Below are 19,159 nucleotides of genomic sequence, written 5' to 3' on the forward strand. Positions count from 1 at the left end.
TTTCCCCCACCATTTCCCCCCTTCTTCTCCCCCTTGTTCCTCCGTCAAGTTCCTCCTAATCCTCCTATACGTGCAAACATATGATATTTGTCCTTCTCTGCCTGACTTATTTTGCTCAGCATAACACCCTCAAGGTCTATCCATGTTGCTACACATGGCCAGATTTCATTGTTTCTCATTGCCATGTAGTATTCCATGGTATAGATAAACCACAAGAGGAAGATAACATTCTTATCACACCATAGCGATGGTACATGCTATCAGACTTATCACTGTTAATATTAACCCTGATCACCTAGTGTGATAGTGTTTGTCAGATTTCTATAAAGTGACTCATTATTCCTTTCTAATCTGTACTCATTGGAAGGAAATCACAAGGAGGGGGAAGTTATGCTCTACCTCAGTATCAGTGGGGCTTCTCCAGAGGAAAGGAACTGATAGGGTGTGTTTCTAGACAGGTGTTTGATCAAACAATTGAGCATTACAGCTTACCCAAGCTGACCCAGAAAAGTTAACCATATAACCTTCTTAAGTTTGAAGTATCTACATAAATTATGTGGACTTCTTCTGCATCAGAGATTTGTCTATTCTCCCCCATTCATTCATTTATTTATATCAATATAGACTCATGATATTTATTTTATACTTTGGGTTATAACACAGTGCTGCTGCTGCTGCTGCTGCTACTGCTACTACCACCACCACCACTACTACTACTGCTACTATTTTGTTGCACAGATTGTTCCAGCTTTGACCATTGGGAGCTTTGTCAGGTGGCTTCTGTATCTATTTGACTTACCCTCATCATGGTGGTGGTTTTGTCTCTTTGCTTGTTTTGAGCACTTCCTTAACTTCTGGCAGCATAAGGTACTCCAGGCTCATTTGTATATTCCCTGCCAAGACCTAGAATCAACCGTTTCTCTAAGGAACCCTGGTTCCTTTTAATGTAGAACGGCATTAGAAAAGATCTAGGCACTAGGTGTGCTCACTGCCACTGGGGCGTCATTGCTTCTAGTCTTCTTAGCTGACAGAGTAAGGAAATATATCTGTATATACTAACCCATGTGTATAACATAGTGATAGATGTTCCTATATGTATCCATCTATATTAAGATACATATAATCTATATTAGCTAAACATGAGTTCAGACTGATGTCTTTAACTCTTATCCTTTACTATATGTATCATTCTAGTCTTCTCTCCTTAGGTATCTGTAACCTTCTGAGGGTGAGAAACATAGTTCCCACTATGGATCAACATATACTGAGTTGTTGTTCAGTTCTAGAATACATGTATAGCAGTATCAGAATTGTTAACCCATAACCCTGAGGGAAAGCACTTTATGAACTAGAGTACACTGTTTATGTTCAGTTCCTTTGCTTTTAATCTTAGATCTCTACTCATTTCAGAGTTACTTAGTTTAGCACTTTCTTCTCCTGCTCCCTTCAGTGTGGTTATTTCATGCATTTGTAATACAGTTAGATTCTTCTGTCACAGTCTACATTCTGTCGTGGTATCCTCGCACATCCCAAATGATTTTTCAGATTTGTATACACTGTTTCACCCTTTCTGCTATAAATACTATTGATTCAAATGCATAGTGTCATGTATTTACCATTACAGTGTCATACAGAATAATTTCACTGCCCTAAAAAATTCTCTGTACTTCACCTATTTAGCCGTGCTCGCTCCCTAAACCCCTGGCAACCACTGATCTGCTTACCATCTCCACAGTTGTGTTCTTTCCAAAATGTCATATAAATGGAATCATATAACATGTACCCTTTTCTGACTGCCTTCTTTCACTTAGCTATACGTATTTACAATCCATCTATGTTTTTGCATGGCTTAATAGCTCATTTCTTTTCCTGAGGAGCTTTTAAAACAAAGCAGATGCACTGGCTCCACTCCCGGAGATTGTGACTTAATTAGTCTGGTGTGGGGCTTCGGCACTGGTGTGAGAATGGAAATTGCTCCTCCTTTCCTTCCTCCTTAGCCCCCGCCCCCCGCCTCTCTCTCTGTCTCTCTCTCTCTGTCTCTCTCTGTCTCTCTCTCTCTCTCTCTCTCTCACACACACACACACACTCCATCAGTTCAAGTCACTGGGGGTTGTGCCAATGGCTTGAAGCAGTGGGTTTTATATATTTGGTAGAGTTAAGCTGACAGAGGATGACAAGAAGTTGAAGACTGGTGGGGTGGAATCAGGTGAGAAGTCTCCAGAAAGTTGCTGCTTAAAAACCTGTCTTGTGAGGTTGAATCTCTTCTTCCTGGTCCACTGGAGAACAGAGGACACACAACTCTTCTCTCCCTCTCCTATCCATATACAAGTACAAAAGGCTTTGGGAATTTTTTAAGGAGTATGGCTTCTGGCTTTTGCTGGAGGAAGTAGGAGTGGAAATGCTCTCTCCTTTGCTCACCTTAAACATTATAAAAAAGGCAGTTGTCCCATAGATGACACATGGCAGGGGAATTCCCAAAGGTATCTTGTTCTGATATTTCACCACAGCAGTCGGAATCCAGGCTATAGGAAAAGAGTAAGATAGAGCCTACGGAGGTGGAGAAGGGCAGACTGGGTGGGTATAGCCAAGGTCATATCTATTTAGTCCTGCCCCATAACTGGAGAGAGAGAACAACAATCTGGAATTACACTCTTCCCTTGCCATCCACACTAGCTTTTCCATTTTTTATCTGCTGTGTACCAAGAGGCCAGTAGAGGACAGAGACATGGAATTATTGAAGCCACTACGTCATCCCTGAAGCCCCTGGTTTGTAAGTTTTCACGAGATGTGCATGTGTCAGACATAGATGAATGCTCCTAATATCTAAATCTGAAATCCATTTAACTAGCAAGTATGTCCACTTGGCGTTTTAATCTTAAGAAAGTTTAAGAGGGGCGCCTGGGTGGCTCAGTCAGTTGAGCATCTGACTTTGGCTCAGGTCATGATCTCACAGTTTGTGGGTTCGAGCCCCGTGTTGGGCTCTGTGCTGACAGCCAGCTCAGAGCCTGCAGCCTGCTTTGGATTCTGTGTGTGTGTCTCTCTCTCTGACCTTCCCCTGCTCACGCTGTCTCTCTCTCTCAGAAATAAATAAAAACCATTAAAAAATTTTTTTAAAAAGAAAGTTTAAGAAAAAAGTATTAGGGATATTTTTTAAATCCTAGAGACCAATATATAGTCAGAATATATTTAGCACAGTTTTTGTATCTCCTACTTCTTCTAATGCTAATGATAACTGATCATTATGAGGAGTGATGATTGATTCTCAAGTGCTTTATGTGCATGAAATATAACTTTCTGTGTTAGGCAGATATAAAGTTTTTTGTCACTATTTAATTTTTACTAATCCTTTCAATGTTGGCAATTGGAATATGCTAGAGATGGTTACTTCCAAATAATAATTATTTTTTAATGTATATCTATTTATTTATTTAGAGAGAGCATGCGTGCATGAGCAGGGGAGGGGCAGAGAGAGAGGGAAAGAGAATTCCAAGCAGGTTCTGTGCTCATTGTGGAGCCAGATGTGGAGCTTGATCTCACAACCTAGAGATCATGACCTGAGCCCATATCAAGGGTTGGTTGCTTAACTGACTGAGCCACCCAGGTGCCCCCAAATAATTATTTTATTTAAAAAGATGCTTTTGGGGGCAACTGGCTGTCTGTCAGTAGACCACGTGACTCTATATCTCAGGGTTGTGAGTTTGAGCCCTGCATTGGGCTAGAGACTACTTGAAAATGAATGAATGAATGAGTGAATGAATGAATGAATTAATAAAGCCTCATTTCCCAACAGCTTTATATAAATGGAAAGTATATTTTCTAATCAATTAGCAAAGATGAGTTTTGATGCAAGGAGAATCGGAGCAGTTGGGCTGGGAGAACCAAAAAAAACTTCTTGATTTCCGAAAATGGATGCCAACATGTAAGATGAGACCATTTCTCCATGCACCATAAGTAGTGTCAAGGAATGAAGGCAACACTTACCCCTATAGTAGAAGCCATATAATCCGAACATATCTCTGCAAAATCTCTCCCCATGACACCATAGTAGAGGCCATAGAACAAGGATACAATGCCAAAGTCCATGGAATCTCTAGCCTTGATTCTGTTGAAAACGACAGTGTGAGGAAATAAGAACGTGGCATATGAGGAGCTTGAGAAGGGATGCAGCTTAGAAGAAATTTCCTGCCATAGTCTCTTAACAGAAAGTTGGGAGTATTTTTTTTAGCTGATTTTTTTTAGACTTTAATTGATCTTTTAAAGACTTTTAAATTCTCTAAATTCTCTTCAAATTTTACCACTCTGTGGTAAGTGGACGATGTAATTCTTGAGAAGGTCTTTTAACTAGTGGCTCTGAGGCTGGGCTGTGCAAAGAAAGGCCTGGGCAGCTTGTAAAACTCCCCATCTCCCCTCCACCCTAGGCCAATTACATCAGACTCTCTGGGGGTGAGGGCCTGTGCAGCAATATTTTTGGAAGCTATCCAGACTCCAGGTGATTCCAGTGGGCAGCTAACATTAAGAACTTCTTTAATGGAGTAGTGTTTCTCAGCCTTAAATACTGATTAGAACCGCCTTCGGAGATTTAAGACTCTGCTGCTCAGGAGCTGTGATGCAAGTGGCCTGGGGTGCGGTCTGCAGGGCAGTGCATTTTAGAAACTTCTCAGGTTGAGAATCCCTGCTATCAAGCTTAGGTTTTAGAGAATACTTTCAAATACTTCACTTGCCCAACAAATATTTGAGGTAGATACGGTTATCTACCTCATTTGCATTTGAAAAAATGGAGATTTAGAAAAAAATGATTTGCTTAACACGACAATTGGTACAAAACAAAACCATGGATAACCCTCCAATTTTGAGGCCCTTTGCTATTATGCCATTGTGAGTGTGCTAATCAGAAAAAATATTTTGCAAGTTGCATCATATTTCAAATATGATGCACTGCCCTTCAGACCCCACTCCAAAGTTTTATGGACAATATGCTGAAAAACAAAAGAAATTCTCTGTGATACCGCCGCACCCCATTTTTAAGAGAAATATTTCTTCAAAAGGTAACTAATTAGCCCCTAACTTAATTTCTGAATCTTAATCATTGCACATATGGTTTGTTGTATCTCTCAACAGTTTCAAATATTAGCCCTGGGCCTGGGTAGATCTGATGGTATCAGGAAGGGAGGCAGGAGTGGAGGGCAGCTGGGTAGTTGGTCCCTGAGAATGTTTTCTGATTGTTTTGTGCTCTGTGAATTTGAGGAGGAAATGGCAAAGGCAAAGAGTTTTGTAGACTTAGAAGTTACAGATCTTTTGGTGAGGTGAATTGGGAATTCAAGCACAAATGGTGACTTTATTCTTTCAAGATTTGCCTGGGTATATTTGAGAATAGGGGCAGTGGGGAGGAATGAAGATGATCTCTCCCCATGTTCAGGGGAGGATGCACTATAATTTTACTAGTAGAAAGTATAGTAACAGACTCGTGGTTCCACAGAAAAGAATCTTAAAACAGCAGTGATCAATAACACTAAATAGTGAAAAAATAGTTCCTTCCCAGCCTGAAGGGTTAAGTTCTTAGTATGCCTCATTGTAGGAGAAGTCATGGTTAAGGAACTTAATATCTTATGGAAAGTAGTCCTGCGACAACTATAGGCTCAGTGATTTCAAAATTCCTTATGAATATTTTTACATTCACTAAAATGAAGTTGGACAGTATGCTAAAAAATAAAAGAAATCAGTCTTTCTATACACAGAATAATATAGAAATCATAGATCTGTACAATCATGTTCTATCCCTTTCCTGCTAGAAAATGGTAAGAGCCCCTACTCTGAAAGTTTCATGAAATGCTTATAAAATCAGACTGCTATGCTGCCGTAGGAAGAGTCCTTCCCTTCAGAGCTGACGCTCCATCCAATTGCCTGACATATTTTATGAATTGCCAATGTTTGCCTTTTAATTTCTGAGCTTCAGTGTGAAAGATATTCTGGGGAATCTTTATTTGAGCTGCTTTCTACAGCCATGTGGTATGTCTTAATTTCCCTTTCCAGGCCACAGGTTGATCACACAGCCTTGGCTCTGCCCATGAGAACCTCATCCACAGCCCATGTCAGCAACCATTTTTCTCATGGGAGCTCAGTTCTGAATTCTAATGATCCCGATTTCCTTGACTTCTCACAAGACATTCTTGCTCTGTTATTTCCTTACTTCTCATTCAGGTTCTAAGCACTTAGTTTTTTCCTTTTCTGACTGTCCCCAGCAAAAGGGATTTCATAGGTACCAGAAATAAAATTCTAAAGTAGTGCTATCCACGGCAATATAGAAATATAGATTGAAAATTTCCTCATAGCCACATTAAAAAGAAACATGAAATAATTTCACCAATATATCCCAAACACTGTATTTCAACATGTAGTCAGTATAAAAATTCTTTTTTCTTTTTCTTTTTTAACATTCTTTTTCATACTTTGAAATCCAGTTTCTATTTTATAGTTCTAGAACATTTTATTTCATAGTTTAGGTGCTCACAGTCACATGACCTATTGTATACTGCACCAGACAGTACAGTTCTAGAGGTTTGGAAGGAAGAAGATACATACAAGGAAATGACACTTCAGAATTTATGGAGGGGAAATTTGTAGTTCAGTAAGAATTACTCAACCACAAATGTAGACCTGCTTTCAATGGTGATGTTTAACATTTGCCTATCAAGTACAGATTTTTAAAAATATTTTTGATGTTTTTATTTATTATTTTTGAGACAGAGAGAAAGCATGAGTTGAGGAGGGGCAGACAGAGGGAGACAGGAACTGAAGCTGGCTTTGCACAGACAACAGAGACCCTGATGTGGAGCTCAAACCCATAAGCCTCAAGATCATGACCTGAGCCTAAGTCAGACACTTAATTGAGCCCAAGTCAGTTGAGCCTAAGTCGACTGAGCCTAAGTCAACTGAACCACCCAGACACCCCTCAAGTACAGATTTTCCTTAAAGCTTAATTTTTTTTTACTCTATAGGGTTTCCTCTTATACTCTGCTAGTGATTTCCACCAATGACATCTCCTATAAACAATGTGTGTATGGAACATTGTAGGGCCAAATGATTCTTGATACAGAGAACTTGACCAGGTGAATATTGCAAGCCAAGTGCTTGGAGACATTAATGTCTTAACTGGAGATACTTACTTGAAAAATAAATTGAATCCACACATTGTAAACATGATGGCCAAATAACCCACAACACCAAATGCGTAGCTGAGTTTGTAGATTAGAAGAAACCATTTGTAGACCAACCTGTGGATGTAAAATGGGGAGAAATACAGAACATGATATATTATAAAGTATTTTATCTTTTTCAAACATTGTTATAAGTCAGTTTTTAATTTCTAGAATTCTATTTATTATGTCATATAAAGAATGTAAGTAGATTATATCAGCTAAACTCAATAGTAATCTATATAAATGGTATGCATGTGGATATATATATTCATTGAAGCTTGTCTATGCTCCTCATGCAAGAGTGGCTTTCAGAGATGGAACCCTAGAACCCTGAGATCAAGACCTGAGCTGAGATCAAGAATCCAGTCAGATGTTTAATGGACTGAGCCCCACCCAGGCCCCTGAGAAGGCTCCTTCTGACTGCAAGAAGGGCTCCCCTTCTCTCCTCTGGTCCTACGGTTAGCTTAGAGCGGTTTTGGCGGGAGTAGCTCGGAGTAAGCACAAGATGAGCAGAGAAGTCAACTCCTCCCCCAGGAGTGTTGCCCCCTTCTTCTGCTCCTCCACCCCCCAGCCCACGGACAGAGGTCATCAGTGTCAGGCTCAGCCTCACCCCAACTTCTCTCCACTCACAGAGCCCCTTCCCTAGCCCTGGGATGGAACCACAAGCGTGCCTCAGGCTGGTTTTCTCCTGCTATGTGGATGCATCCTCTGTGTATCCCAGCACATACAGTGAGCACTCTGCCATTCCTTCTTCCCACACGGTCAGAGTGGAGAAGTTGGAGATGGGGATAGAGAGGACGGGTGTCGACGATTTAGAAGGGACCCCTTACCCTGCTTGTTTCCCTTATCCCTGGCAGTAAAAGCCCTTTGAAAACGTATAGGAAGGGCCACTGCCTCATGCCTGGGAGGATGTAAGAAGAGGCTGGGAGCCCAGATGCCTTCGTGGTGCCACAGGACAAGGTTCTGCCCGCTGGAATGAGAAGTGAGGGGGGCGCAGCTGAGGGACTATCATTGTGCCCAGAGAAACGAAGGTGGTGGTTGGACTGTTGCTCCCAAGGGTGATGGAGGGCAAGAGGGAGGCAGGCCTCTCAGCTCTTTCCCTCCGCACTTTCCAGGAGCCGGTTCCCACCTTTCACAATCAACTTCACTCTCAACTGCACTCCAGAGACTTAACCTCTACCCCCTGGAGCCCTGACTCCAACTGTTTCATCTCCCCCACTTCCTCCCTGTTGGAGCCATTGCACCCAACGCTTACATTCTATGATACTACTGATGTACTGTTTCAATGCTATTTTAAAAGATGCCCTGCTTCATTGAATTGCAGTCAGAAGGGGCCTTCTCATGGCCTGGGTGGGGCTCAGTCCGTTAAACATCTGACTGGATTCTTGATCTCAGCTCAGGTCTTGATCTCAGGGTCCTGAGTTCAAGCCTGGCTTGGGCTCCATTTTGAGCTCTGCGCTGAGCATGAAGGAAAAGAAACGAAAAGGAAAAAAAAAAAGAAGAAGAAGAAGAAGAAGAAGGGACCTTCTGAAACATGATGCTGTGAATGGGGTTTGTGGGTTGGTTTGAGAAATGAGTTGTCATTACATCATTTTATGGTGAAAGGCTTCCCCACTTCAGGCGATTCAGTACTAGGGTTATGTGGGCACACTTCCTCCTGGACGTGTTCTCCCGCCCCATGGAGCGGCGGGGGATCTGCAGTGGGGACTTCTCAGGGGCCAGAAACTCTGCGTGGACTGCACAAGGTGGGTCGAGTGGCCCTGAGCCTAAGTCACCTCGAAAGGGGGCCAGGCCGGGCTTTGGGGTCTTTTTGACAGTGACTCCTGGGGCTGCCGGTTCTACTGGGTTTGCACTGACCGGCAGTTTGGATCTCTGCTCAGTGCAGCCAGATAGAGGTGGAAGTTTCCATTGCTTGAAGGGGTGAGAGTGGGCAAAGGGTCCGAGAGGGACTGTGAGGCAACCCCACAGCACCTGCCATCACCAGAGTGGGGGTCTGGGAACCCCACACACACTGGAACTCCACGGACCCTCTCTGCACCTAGAGGAGCCCCTCTCAAGCTTGTGCCAGCATCACAGGTGTTTTGACTTTTTAAACTGCAGGCCTTCTCTGTCTCATTAAGGCGCAGCCTGCTGTTGGGAGCGAGGCGGGTGGAGGGGGTTCACACTCTGCTATTGCTATGATTCTGGGCTCCCTCTTCCCATTACTGCCTGCTGGACTCTGGCCACCCTACTTAGTACTTCTTCCTATGATTGCCTCACTCATAAAGTGGGGATAACACTAGCTCCTAAGGTAGTTCTGAAGATTCTGTGAGATCATGTATTAGTGTTCAAGAGATCTGACACATTAAATGCTCATTATGCGTATAATTATTACAGGTATGTTAGATTTCCCAAGTCCCCCACCCCCAAATCTTCCTGCTTATTGCGAGTACAAGTTTCTAGAGCACTAGCATCCAGAACTCCCTTGCTACTTAGATTATACTGGAAGGCAGAGAAGCCAGATTAGGAATTATGTTCCTGCTTCAGGCAAGCCTCCATAAAGGAAAGCTTGGCCTGGAACTGATGTGACCAAGCCCAGCTCTTCGTGGAGGATGTGCGGCCTGTTTTTGAGCCTGAACCCCACTGCAGTAGAGGAAACCCATAACCCCTTCTCCGTTACTTTGCCCCACAGCAAGGGCTTGGTACACTCTGGGGGAGGAATAGCTGATTTTTAAACTGCCTTGGTGAGAGGGACCACTCCTCTTGGGTTTGCTTTTGCACCATGCTGGTTTGATCTCACCAGGCTTTCCTAGTCTGTAACAAAAACCTACTTCCTAATGAAAAACTTATGATATGATGATCAAAGATCCATAAGGATCCTTAGGGCCTATTACCTCTCATAAACAGGTGCTTCTTTATCCAGAGTGCTTTTCTAGAAAATATGGGGTCTAATTAGCCTCTCCTATTGTTATCTCTTCAAATGGTGGCTGTAGGTCTTTTTTTAAATGTTAGTGGAGTGTGTTGGCTGCCAGGCTATGCCAGGGCTCAGAGCTGTGCAGGGAGGAGAAACTGAAGCGGATGCCCTGGGGGCATGAGGAACAAAGGGCAGGCGCCCTGCCATCTGAGACACATGGGCCATGGAGAGGAACGAGGCAGCGTGTGGGTATTTCTTGTCATGAAGTTCTTCTGCATTGAATGAGCTCATGTGCACAGAAATACTGTGTTTAACTGGGGTAATTCATTCCACAGGAGAGAAGTAAACTGTTCTCACTGAAATATGACATAGATTATATCCAGGGAATGAAAGCAAGTGCATTTTGGTTCATCCAAAATTTAGATCACTTTCATAAGTTTTGAATAACTTACAACATTTTTTTAAGAAGGAGAAAAGGTACCATATGACCATGTACAGATAAACCAGGCCACACAAAGGCTGTCTAAATCCCAAAATCGGCCAGTTCGGGAGGTGTCCTAACACCAGCCTAGAGTTCTTTCCAAGTGGGATTAAATTAAAATATCAGAATTCATTTATTTGAATATCAATTTTTAATTAATTAATTTTTTTTTAGTAATCTCTACACCCAACATGGGGCTTGAACTCATGGTCTCGAGATCAAGAATTGCATGCTCTTCTGACTGACCCAGCCAGGGTCCCCTTGAATATTAATCTTTATCATTACATTTATTTATCTGATTTTTCTCACTGTAGATTTTCTCTTCTCCAGAGTAGAAGGAAAAGTTGATATCCATCTCTCCCACTTTTTTTGAGAATTAAAAACAAACATCTGACTAGCTAAATAATCATAAAAACATTTCACAGTAGCTTAGGATTTGTTCTCCAACAAAGACCAAAACGTGACACTGTCTTATTACCATGTAATGCTTTACACATTTTCTCTCTATCCCTTTTCAGTTTTATCTAGATTTAAATTTAGATCTGAACTGCAAAACAAGGAGAGTGAAAGCAAATTTGTGGGCATGTTATGAGATTACAAGTACTTTGGAAAGATCCGTGGATGATATAATGGCATTATAGAAATGTCAAGAGGTTGGCAGTGGTAATTAAGATGAGCACTGGAATATTAAAGCCTCATTTGTTATGAGAGGAGTAAGTTGTCCATTACTTATGATTTACCCAAAATAAAATACATACATAGTTGTTAGAAATACAAACATCTAACTCTTGCTCTATTATAAAATGTGTGTGATACAACTTATGATGGAGCTGAGCAAAATAAATGCTAAGCTAAAAATAAACATGCAAATAGTGTTCTAGATAAAATTTTTTAAATGTTTATTTATTTTTGAGGAAGAAAGAGAGAGACAGAGTGTGAGTGGGGAAGGGACAGAGAGACAGGGAGACACAGAATCTGAGGCAGGCTCCAGGTTCTGAGCTGTTAGCACAGAGCCCACTGTGGGACTCAAACTCACTGACTGGACCTTGAGATCATGACCTTAGCAGAAGTCGGATGCGTAACCGACTGAGCCACCCATGCGTCCTTTTGTTCTAGAAAGTTTAAACAATACTTTTACTTCTCTTTCTTATGGCTTTCATTAGTATCTGAAGTCATAGATTTTACAGATATGTCTGAATCACCATTAAATAATGAATGTGAACAGTGGTATAGCTAATTTCCAAATAGTTTTGCTACCGCAGGGCAAAAGAAGTGTGATGCGCCCCTCCCCAATCCAGGAAAATGGAATTGAAGTACTTCTTAATGTTTATAAATAAGAGAATGTCAGGGGTGCAACGAACGGGATACATACCTTGGTGTTCTCCCTGAGAGGGGTTTCCGGGTAGCTCTGAAGAGGATGTAACTGGTAATGACTGAGAACATTCCCCACATAGATAGAAACCGCCACCAGTAAAGTTTTATCGTGAAATACAGAGGGATGACCCACATCTGCAACAATGTCACCAGCTGTCAGAAAAATGAATAGAAAGTCTCTTTCAATGACAGAGGGCCCAGAATGTCATGTCCACTGTTAAATGATCCAGAAGCTACTATGGGGGAAACCACCATCACTGTCCCGTCTCTATAACATGCAACTGGGTCACCATCCATCTGTAAGCTCTTCTATCCATGCAAAGTTTCGGAGGGAATTAGTATGATGGTCTGAAAATTCAAATGGGAACTCATCCAAAATATTAATTTTCTTTTACTTCTTTTCACTGGGATAGTTCAGATGAAAGCAACTTTGGACTTCAAAAGCGGTATGGTTTTGGACAAGGGAGCCTCACTTTTGTTGTAAAACTGGGGATAACAATGCCTGCCCTGCCTGCCTGTGCTGAGGTGGGGATCAAACGAGATCACAGATGGGAAAGTGCTCTGGAAACAGTACTGTAATATATGGAGCCAAGGGGCTGTTTTTTCTATCATGTACACATGTGCAAATGCATGGTGACATCACAGGGAGGAAGTGGCATCACAGCAGCTTCTGGGACCTCTTCTGCCTGCTGTCCAGTGCAGCCTGCAGGGTTAGCCTTGAAGTCCCAACTGTGGGGCGTCCTCACCCTTGCCTAGTGGATTTGCAGCCCACCTTTTGCTTCTTATCTTTCCTTTGCTTTTGTCTTGCCTTTTCCAGGCAAGCCAAGATGTAGAGCAGACTCTTTCCTGTTCATCTGTGTGCAACTCCTTTGTGGCCTGTACCACTGACCTGAGTCCAAGTTGCCTTCAGAGGGTTCTTTAAGTTGGCTGGCCCCACTCCCCTGTGGCAGGAAGCGGGGTAGACTGAGCTGATGGGTTGTGAGTCAACAACCTGATATGGTTACCAAGGTGACGCTCCCATTCTTTAGATCAGGCCTACTATCAGCTATCACCTCTCTTGTGAAAAGCAGACAGGTTTAAACAATAGCAATAACCTCTGGTCTTTTATGTTTTATCACATGCAGACTAACTATTACTTGCTCAGCACCAATGTAAGAGGGGGGATGGCAGAGAGGTTTTGTCTCAGGTGTGGACTTGAATTGGCAGTGGCGCCTGGCAGTGCTCTGTTGAGGAGGATTCTGAGCCTGGACCCTGGAGGAGGATAAAGAGCATTAATTATGTCTGCCAATGATGTGGAAGCAGTTGTTACGACATGCATTTCCTATATTTGTCATTTGAGTATAACAAAGACTGATGTTATTTGTTTCTCTTTTTTCTTTTTTACTTCATCTTTGAGATGAAAGGAGGCAGCTGAGGGGGAAAAAAAGCCTATAGATATATTTTTGGGTCCTTTAAAAAGGTCCTGGTCGTAATAGCCTTCAGGTCAATAACAAAATTATTTGATAAGACTTCAAGATGTACATGAAAAAGACAAGGCCATAGCCGTTCCTCTTTCCACATCAAATAAGAAGACATTTCCAAGGCTTTTCACTTTTTTGATTACTTCATCCCCATAAATGACCTGATCTGAAGTCTTCTGAGAGTTGCTCTAAATCTTTGGGAGAACACTAGCGTTATTATTAAACATATGTATTTGAACAAAAATACACATGGAGCCAATCTGAGGTGATTATCTGGAGAGTGTGGGGAGAAAAATACCCCTATAGCCTCCCTGTTTTGCTTTCAAATTCCTGGCAGTATTTTCAGGGAAGACTATTTTTTCTTTAAGTTTATTCATTTACTTTGAGAGTGCATGTGTGCACAGTTGGGGGAGAGGCAGAGAGAGAGAGAGAGAAGGAGAGAGAATCCCAAGCAAGCTCCATGCTGTAGGCACAGAGTCAGGGAAGAATATCCTTTACTTTTGCCTAAATTAGTCAGATACAAGCATGCCTTGGTTCATTGAGCTTCACAGATATCGTGTTTTAACAAATTGAAGGTCTGTGGCAATCCTGTGTCCAATATGTCTATCACACCATTTTTCCAATAGCATTTGCTCACTTTGTGTCTCTGTGTCACATTTTAGTATTTCTGGCAATATTTCAAGTGTTTTCATTATTATTCTATTTGCTACAGTGATCTGTGATCAGTGATTTCAATTCACTGAAAGCTCAGGTCATGGTTAGCATTTTTTAGCAATATTTTCTAATTAAGGAATGTACATCGTTTTTTAGACATAAGGCAATGACATAGTTAATAGACTACTGTATAGTGTGAACATAGCTATGATATGCACCAGAAAACCAAAAAATTCATTTGACTCGCTTTATTGTGATGCTTGTCTTATTGTGGTGGTCTGGAACTGAACCCATGTAATCTCCAGGGTATGCCTGTAATTGCTTTAATTTTCCATCCTACCTTGTGAGTGTGGTTATACATGAGTTAGCAGCTTTATTTATGAAATCAAAATAAATATACATCCAAATAGGACAAACAGGCTTTACTTAAGGAAGTAGAATACTGTTCCTGAGGGCCATAAACCACATATCAGGAAAGTAAGATTCAATGTATGCCTACTTTAGCACTCAGCATTAGCAACTCTAGCCCTCTGCTATTGGTAATAAAGGGGTACAGCCCCTTAAAATAAAATCACACCAGAACTTTGGTCATTCATTTCCTACAGCTGATTTTGGAGATAGCTATCTGTGGTAAGTGATATGTTTTCTGACTTTTTAGTTCATTATCTCTGATATTTAAAAAGGAAACAGGGGCTCCTGGGTGGCTCAGTCAGTTAAGCATCCGACTTCGGCTCAGGTCATGATCTCATGGTTCGTGGGTTTGAGCCCCATGTCAGGCTCTGTGCTGACAGCTCAGAGTCTAGAGCCTGCTTCAGATTCTGTATCTTCCTCTCTCTCTGACCCTTCCCTGCTCATGCTGTCTTTCTCTCTCTCTCCCAGAAATAAATTAAAAAATTAAAAAAATTAAAAACAAAAAAAGGAAACAGAGGGGCAACCAGGTAGCTCAGTTGGTTGAGCGCTTGACTCTTGATTTGGGCTCAGGTCGTGTTCTCACAGTCCATGGGATCAAAACCTGTGTCAGGTTCTGTGTTGACAGTGTTGGGCCTGCTTTGGATTCTCTCTTTCCCTCTCTCTCTGCCCCTTCCCTGCTCATGCACGCACATGCTTTCTCTCTCTCAAAGTAAATAAATAAATGTTAAAAAAAAAAAAAGGGAAACAGACATGAACTTCATCTTTCAAAACCTGACCATCTATCTTTTGCATTTTTCATCTTTCTGTTTGAACAATTTGATTCGTCTTTACATTTCCCATAAAAATACTGAAATTTTTTGTAATAGTAAGAGTCAGTTCATTTTAATTCAGCAAAACTGCTATGCTCCTGTATTTCATACTTTAGATCATAAGCTAAAATTGCTAAGACTAAGCCATTTCCTTAAATCCATGGAGTTATTACAATTTATAATATTTTGGAGCAATTACTGAATTATATTTTTATAATACTAGTTCTCATTGTGGATTGATAAAAGTACAACCCATTTCTAGATGATCCCAAATTTCTCTTACTTGAAGCCTGGTTTTAATTAGCAGTGAATAGCAATGTTCAAATGTACAGACATACCACTTCTTAAAAATTGGTCTTAGAAATCAGAAATAAAAGAAAAGCAAAGAATCATTCTAAGATATCAGGTACGAAAATATTTAATTTCTTAACTGTCTTTAAAGTGGATACCCAATGCTGTATTTTCTCAACATGTAAGGGGAAAGGTCAGAAATTTGCATTATGAATTCAATTAATTGTATGAGGAGTCATTTTGAAATGAAGGCCACATTTTATGTCAATTTAAAAGATTATCAATTTTCAGAGCAGTTAAAACTCATTTTTAATATAACTGCCACATATGAAACATAGGAATTTGATGCCTAATAAACACATGAACTATGTGAAATTGAGGTGCGTGCATGCATGCAAAAGAGCAGGCCTGGCAGCTGGGACACATTAATAATGCCAGAGGGGTCACCATCTGGGCACGCGCACATAAAACACATCTGCATCGCTGGCGAAGGGCAACCTGTGCATCTGCACCACATCACCAAATGTTCTCCCCACCCACATGCCGTGGCAGAAGGAATTTCCTGACCAATCACATGCTGCCCAAAGGTAGCATGTTCCTTTCTTTAGCTATGCACATAAGGAATCTGAAAGGAACAGCAAATCAAGTCAAAACAAAGGTATCTTTTTATTTGCCTAATTATACAGAATGATGAATGGATCACACAACATGGGAGAAGGAGAGAGAGAGGGAGGAGGGAAGAGAGGGAAAGAAAGAGAGAGGAAAAGCGGGAGAAGGAGGTGGAAGGGAGGAGGAAGTTATTGTGATGCTCATTTCCTTTGAACTGCAAATCCCAAGGTATTTGCAGCCATTTGTACATGTGTCTGTGTGTATTTGCATAGGTGGAGGTGGAGCAAGAACAAGGAGATGCCAGAGGTAAGCAGAAAATTCTCATGTAAATAAATGACTCCAGGAATTACTGCTATTATTAGTACAAAGGCAATGAGGAAAGTATGGATATAAGCAAGTAAAGGTATATGGAATCTTGGCATATGAAGGGCTATTAGAAATTCACTTGGTCCTTATTTCCATTTCCAAATCAATTCAGACTGTTGAAGGAGATTGTGCAATGTTATGTATGTGTGTAACTATGTATGTATTTGTGGGTTGCCTCATTTTAAAAAGATTTGAGCAGGCATACCGCTTTATTGATACAGTAATATGTTCTAGTGCTTCACAGCTATTAATAGGCAGGAAGTTGCTTGAAATAGAGCAATGTTTCAATCTGTGGCAAATTATTTGCCTGTGTGTTGAGGCAAGTTAACAGTGTTCCTGAAACCCAGATTCTTTGTATGTAGTCATCAGGCCTTCTATTGATTTGAAGGGAAGTAGAAGGATTCTTTTTTGGCACCTTCCCCCTATTTCCTGCAGATATGAAATGTAGGGATCTATAAAACAAGGTGGAGAGGGCAGTGTTGAATGAAATTTTATTTTTTAATTAAATTCTGTTTTCAAATGCTGTTACAAGCATTTGGAAATAATTTCATTTTGAAGCTAAGCCATATCTACAACATATCAACAGCATCAGCAGAAAAGTGAAAAATCCAAATATCCAGATGCTCTGTCTATAGTGTACTAAAAATGTGACTATTAAGAAACATCCAGGTATTGTATAGGAGGATTAGGAGGAACTTAACGGAGGACTGTGGGGGAGAAGAAGGGGGGAAATGGTGGGGGAGGGGGAGAGAGGCAAACCATGAGAGACTCTTGAATGCTGAGAACAAACTGAGGATTGATGGGTGTTGGGGGGGAGGGAGGAGATGGGCATGGAGGAGGGCACTTGTGGGGATGAGCACTGGGTGTTATATGGAAACCAACTTGACAATAAACTATTTGTAAAAAAAAAAAAAAAAAAAAAGAAAGAAACATCCAGGTATTTAGTAGTACTCCAAAAAAAATAAGAATTTTCCAGTCGGTCTACATTCTCTCTTCACTTTTTGATATCACCTAGGAGCAGTTGATGTTATATTTTTAAACTTTGCTTTCTCAATAACATGTCTCCTTTGCTTTAGGTATTTATAATAAGCCACTCTGGTGTCCACGGCTCCTACAGACACATAAAAGAATCTAAGATTAAATGATCACTTCAGAATATAGACACATTTGTTAAAAGCTGTAATCTGAAAATATTTTGAGCTTTTTGGATTAGTCCCCTCACCTCTGAAGTACATGATCCAAATAATGCATGAAATAATGTGAAAATAGGGGCACCTGGGTGGCTCAGTCCATTAAGTATCTGGCTTCAGCTTAGGTCATGATCTCATGGTTCGTGGGTTTAAGCCCCACATTGGGCTCTGGGCTGAAAGCATGGAGCCTGCTTGGGATTCTCTCTGTCTCCCTCTCTCTCTGCCTCTCCCCTGCTCATGCTCTCTCTCTCTCTCTCTCTCTCTCAAAAACAAATAAAAACTTAAAAAATGAAATAATGTGAAAATAATGCTGTTTTATATATAATACCCCTAGGGTATAAATACATAAGCTGGTTCCCACCATCTGCCATATATTTCCTTAATTGTTCCATTCCAGTATACATACAGAGCAATACCAGAATTGTTGACCTGTACTCCCATTGGACAGTTTTATCAGCTAGGTACAGTGCTCATTTACAGTGTCTATTGCCTTAATCTTACAGATTCCTCTGATTTCCAAAGGTACTTAGCATCTCATTCTTCAGATGCTGATTTCACCAGTGAAACTGTCTGGGCTTGGTGCTTTCTTTTGTAGAAAGTTATTAATTATTGACTCAAAAAAGTAGATATAGGCCAGAGGCAGGATATATGGGGTGACTTAAATGGGTAAAGGTAGTCAAAGGGTACAAACTTCAAAACTTATAAGATAAATAAGTCTTGGGCATGTAATATGCATCACAGTGACTATAGTTAAGAATGATGTGTTGTATATTTGAAAGTTGCTAAGAAAGAAAATCTTGAAAATTCTCATCACACATGTAAAATTATAACTATGTCCGGTGATAGGTGTTAACTTAATTTACTGTGTAGTAACTTCACATAATAAGCATAAATCAAATCATTATGTTGTACACCTAAAATTAATGCAGTGTTATATATCAATTATATCCAAATAAAAAATAGAAATAGGCCTATTCAGATCACTTATTTCTCCTTTTGTGAGTTTTGGTATAGTTTGTGTCTTTCAAAGAAACAGTCTATTTCATTTAAGTTATCCAGATCTCTTGGCATAATATTCCATTACTTTCTTTGTCCATAGGATCAATAATGATGACCCCTCTTTCTTTTCTGTTATTAGTAATTTGTGTCCCTTTATTTTTCTTGGTTAGCTGGCTGGAGCTTTATTAAGTTTACTCATCTTTTAAAAAAAACAGTTTTTTATTTCATTGAGTTTCTCTATTGATTTCTTGTATTTTAATTAAATTGCTTTCTGCCCTAATTTTTTAAAATTTCTTTTCCTCTGATTGCTATCAGTTTAAATTACTTCTTTTTCTAGTTTCCTAAAGTAGATGCTTAATTTACTGATTTTAGATCTTTCTTCTTTTCTTTTTTTTTTTTTAAATGTTTTTTTAATTTATTTCTAGG

At 40.6% G+C, this 19,159-nt stretch overlaps 1 protein-coding gene across 2 annotated transcripts in view; it reads right to left on the reverse strand.

Annotated features, from left to right (window-relative positions):
* The window catches only part of RNF175 (ring finger protein 175), a 43,114-nt gene that overhangs the window by 8,144 nt on the left and 15,811 nt on the right, over positions 1 to 19,159 (reverse strand). The window contains exons 3-6 of one of the 2 annotated variants that reach the window (XM_039234350.1): positions 11,943 to 12,097; positions 7,164 to 7,271; positions 3,982 to 4,102; positions 2,419 to 2,547 (exon numbers count right to left, since the gene is read on the reverse strand). In XM_039234350.1, the coding sequence (XP_039090281.1) occupies positions 2,419 to 2,547; positions 3,982 to 4,102; positions 7,164 to 7,271; positions 11,943 to 12,097 (513 nt within the window). The remainder of the gene's footprint in view (positions 1 to 2,418; positions 2,548 to 3,981; positions 4,103 to 7,163; positions 7,272 to 11,942; positions 12,098 to 19,159) is intronic. The other variant, XM_039234349.1, reaches the window with a different exon arrangement.

Source organism: Hyaena hyaena, unplaced genomic scaffold, assembly GCF_003009895.1.
Source record: "Hyaena hyaena isolate Hyena2069 unplaced genomic scaffold, ASM300989v1 scaffold_89, whole genome shotgun sequence".
Lineage (NCBI taxonomy): Eukaryota > Metazoa > Chordata > Mammalia > Carnivora > Hyaenidae > Hyaena > Hyaena hyaena.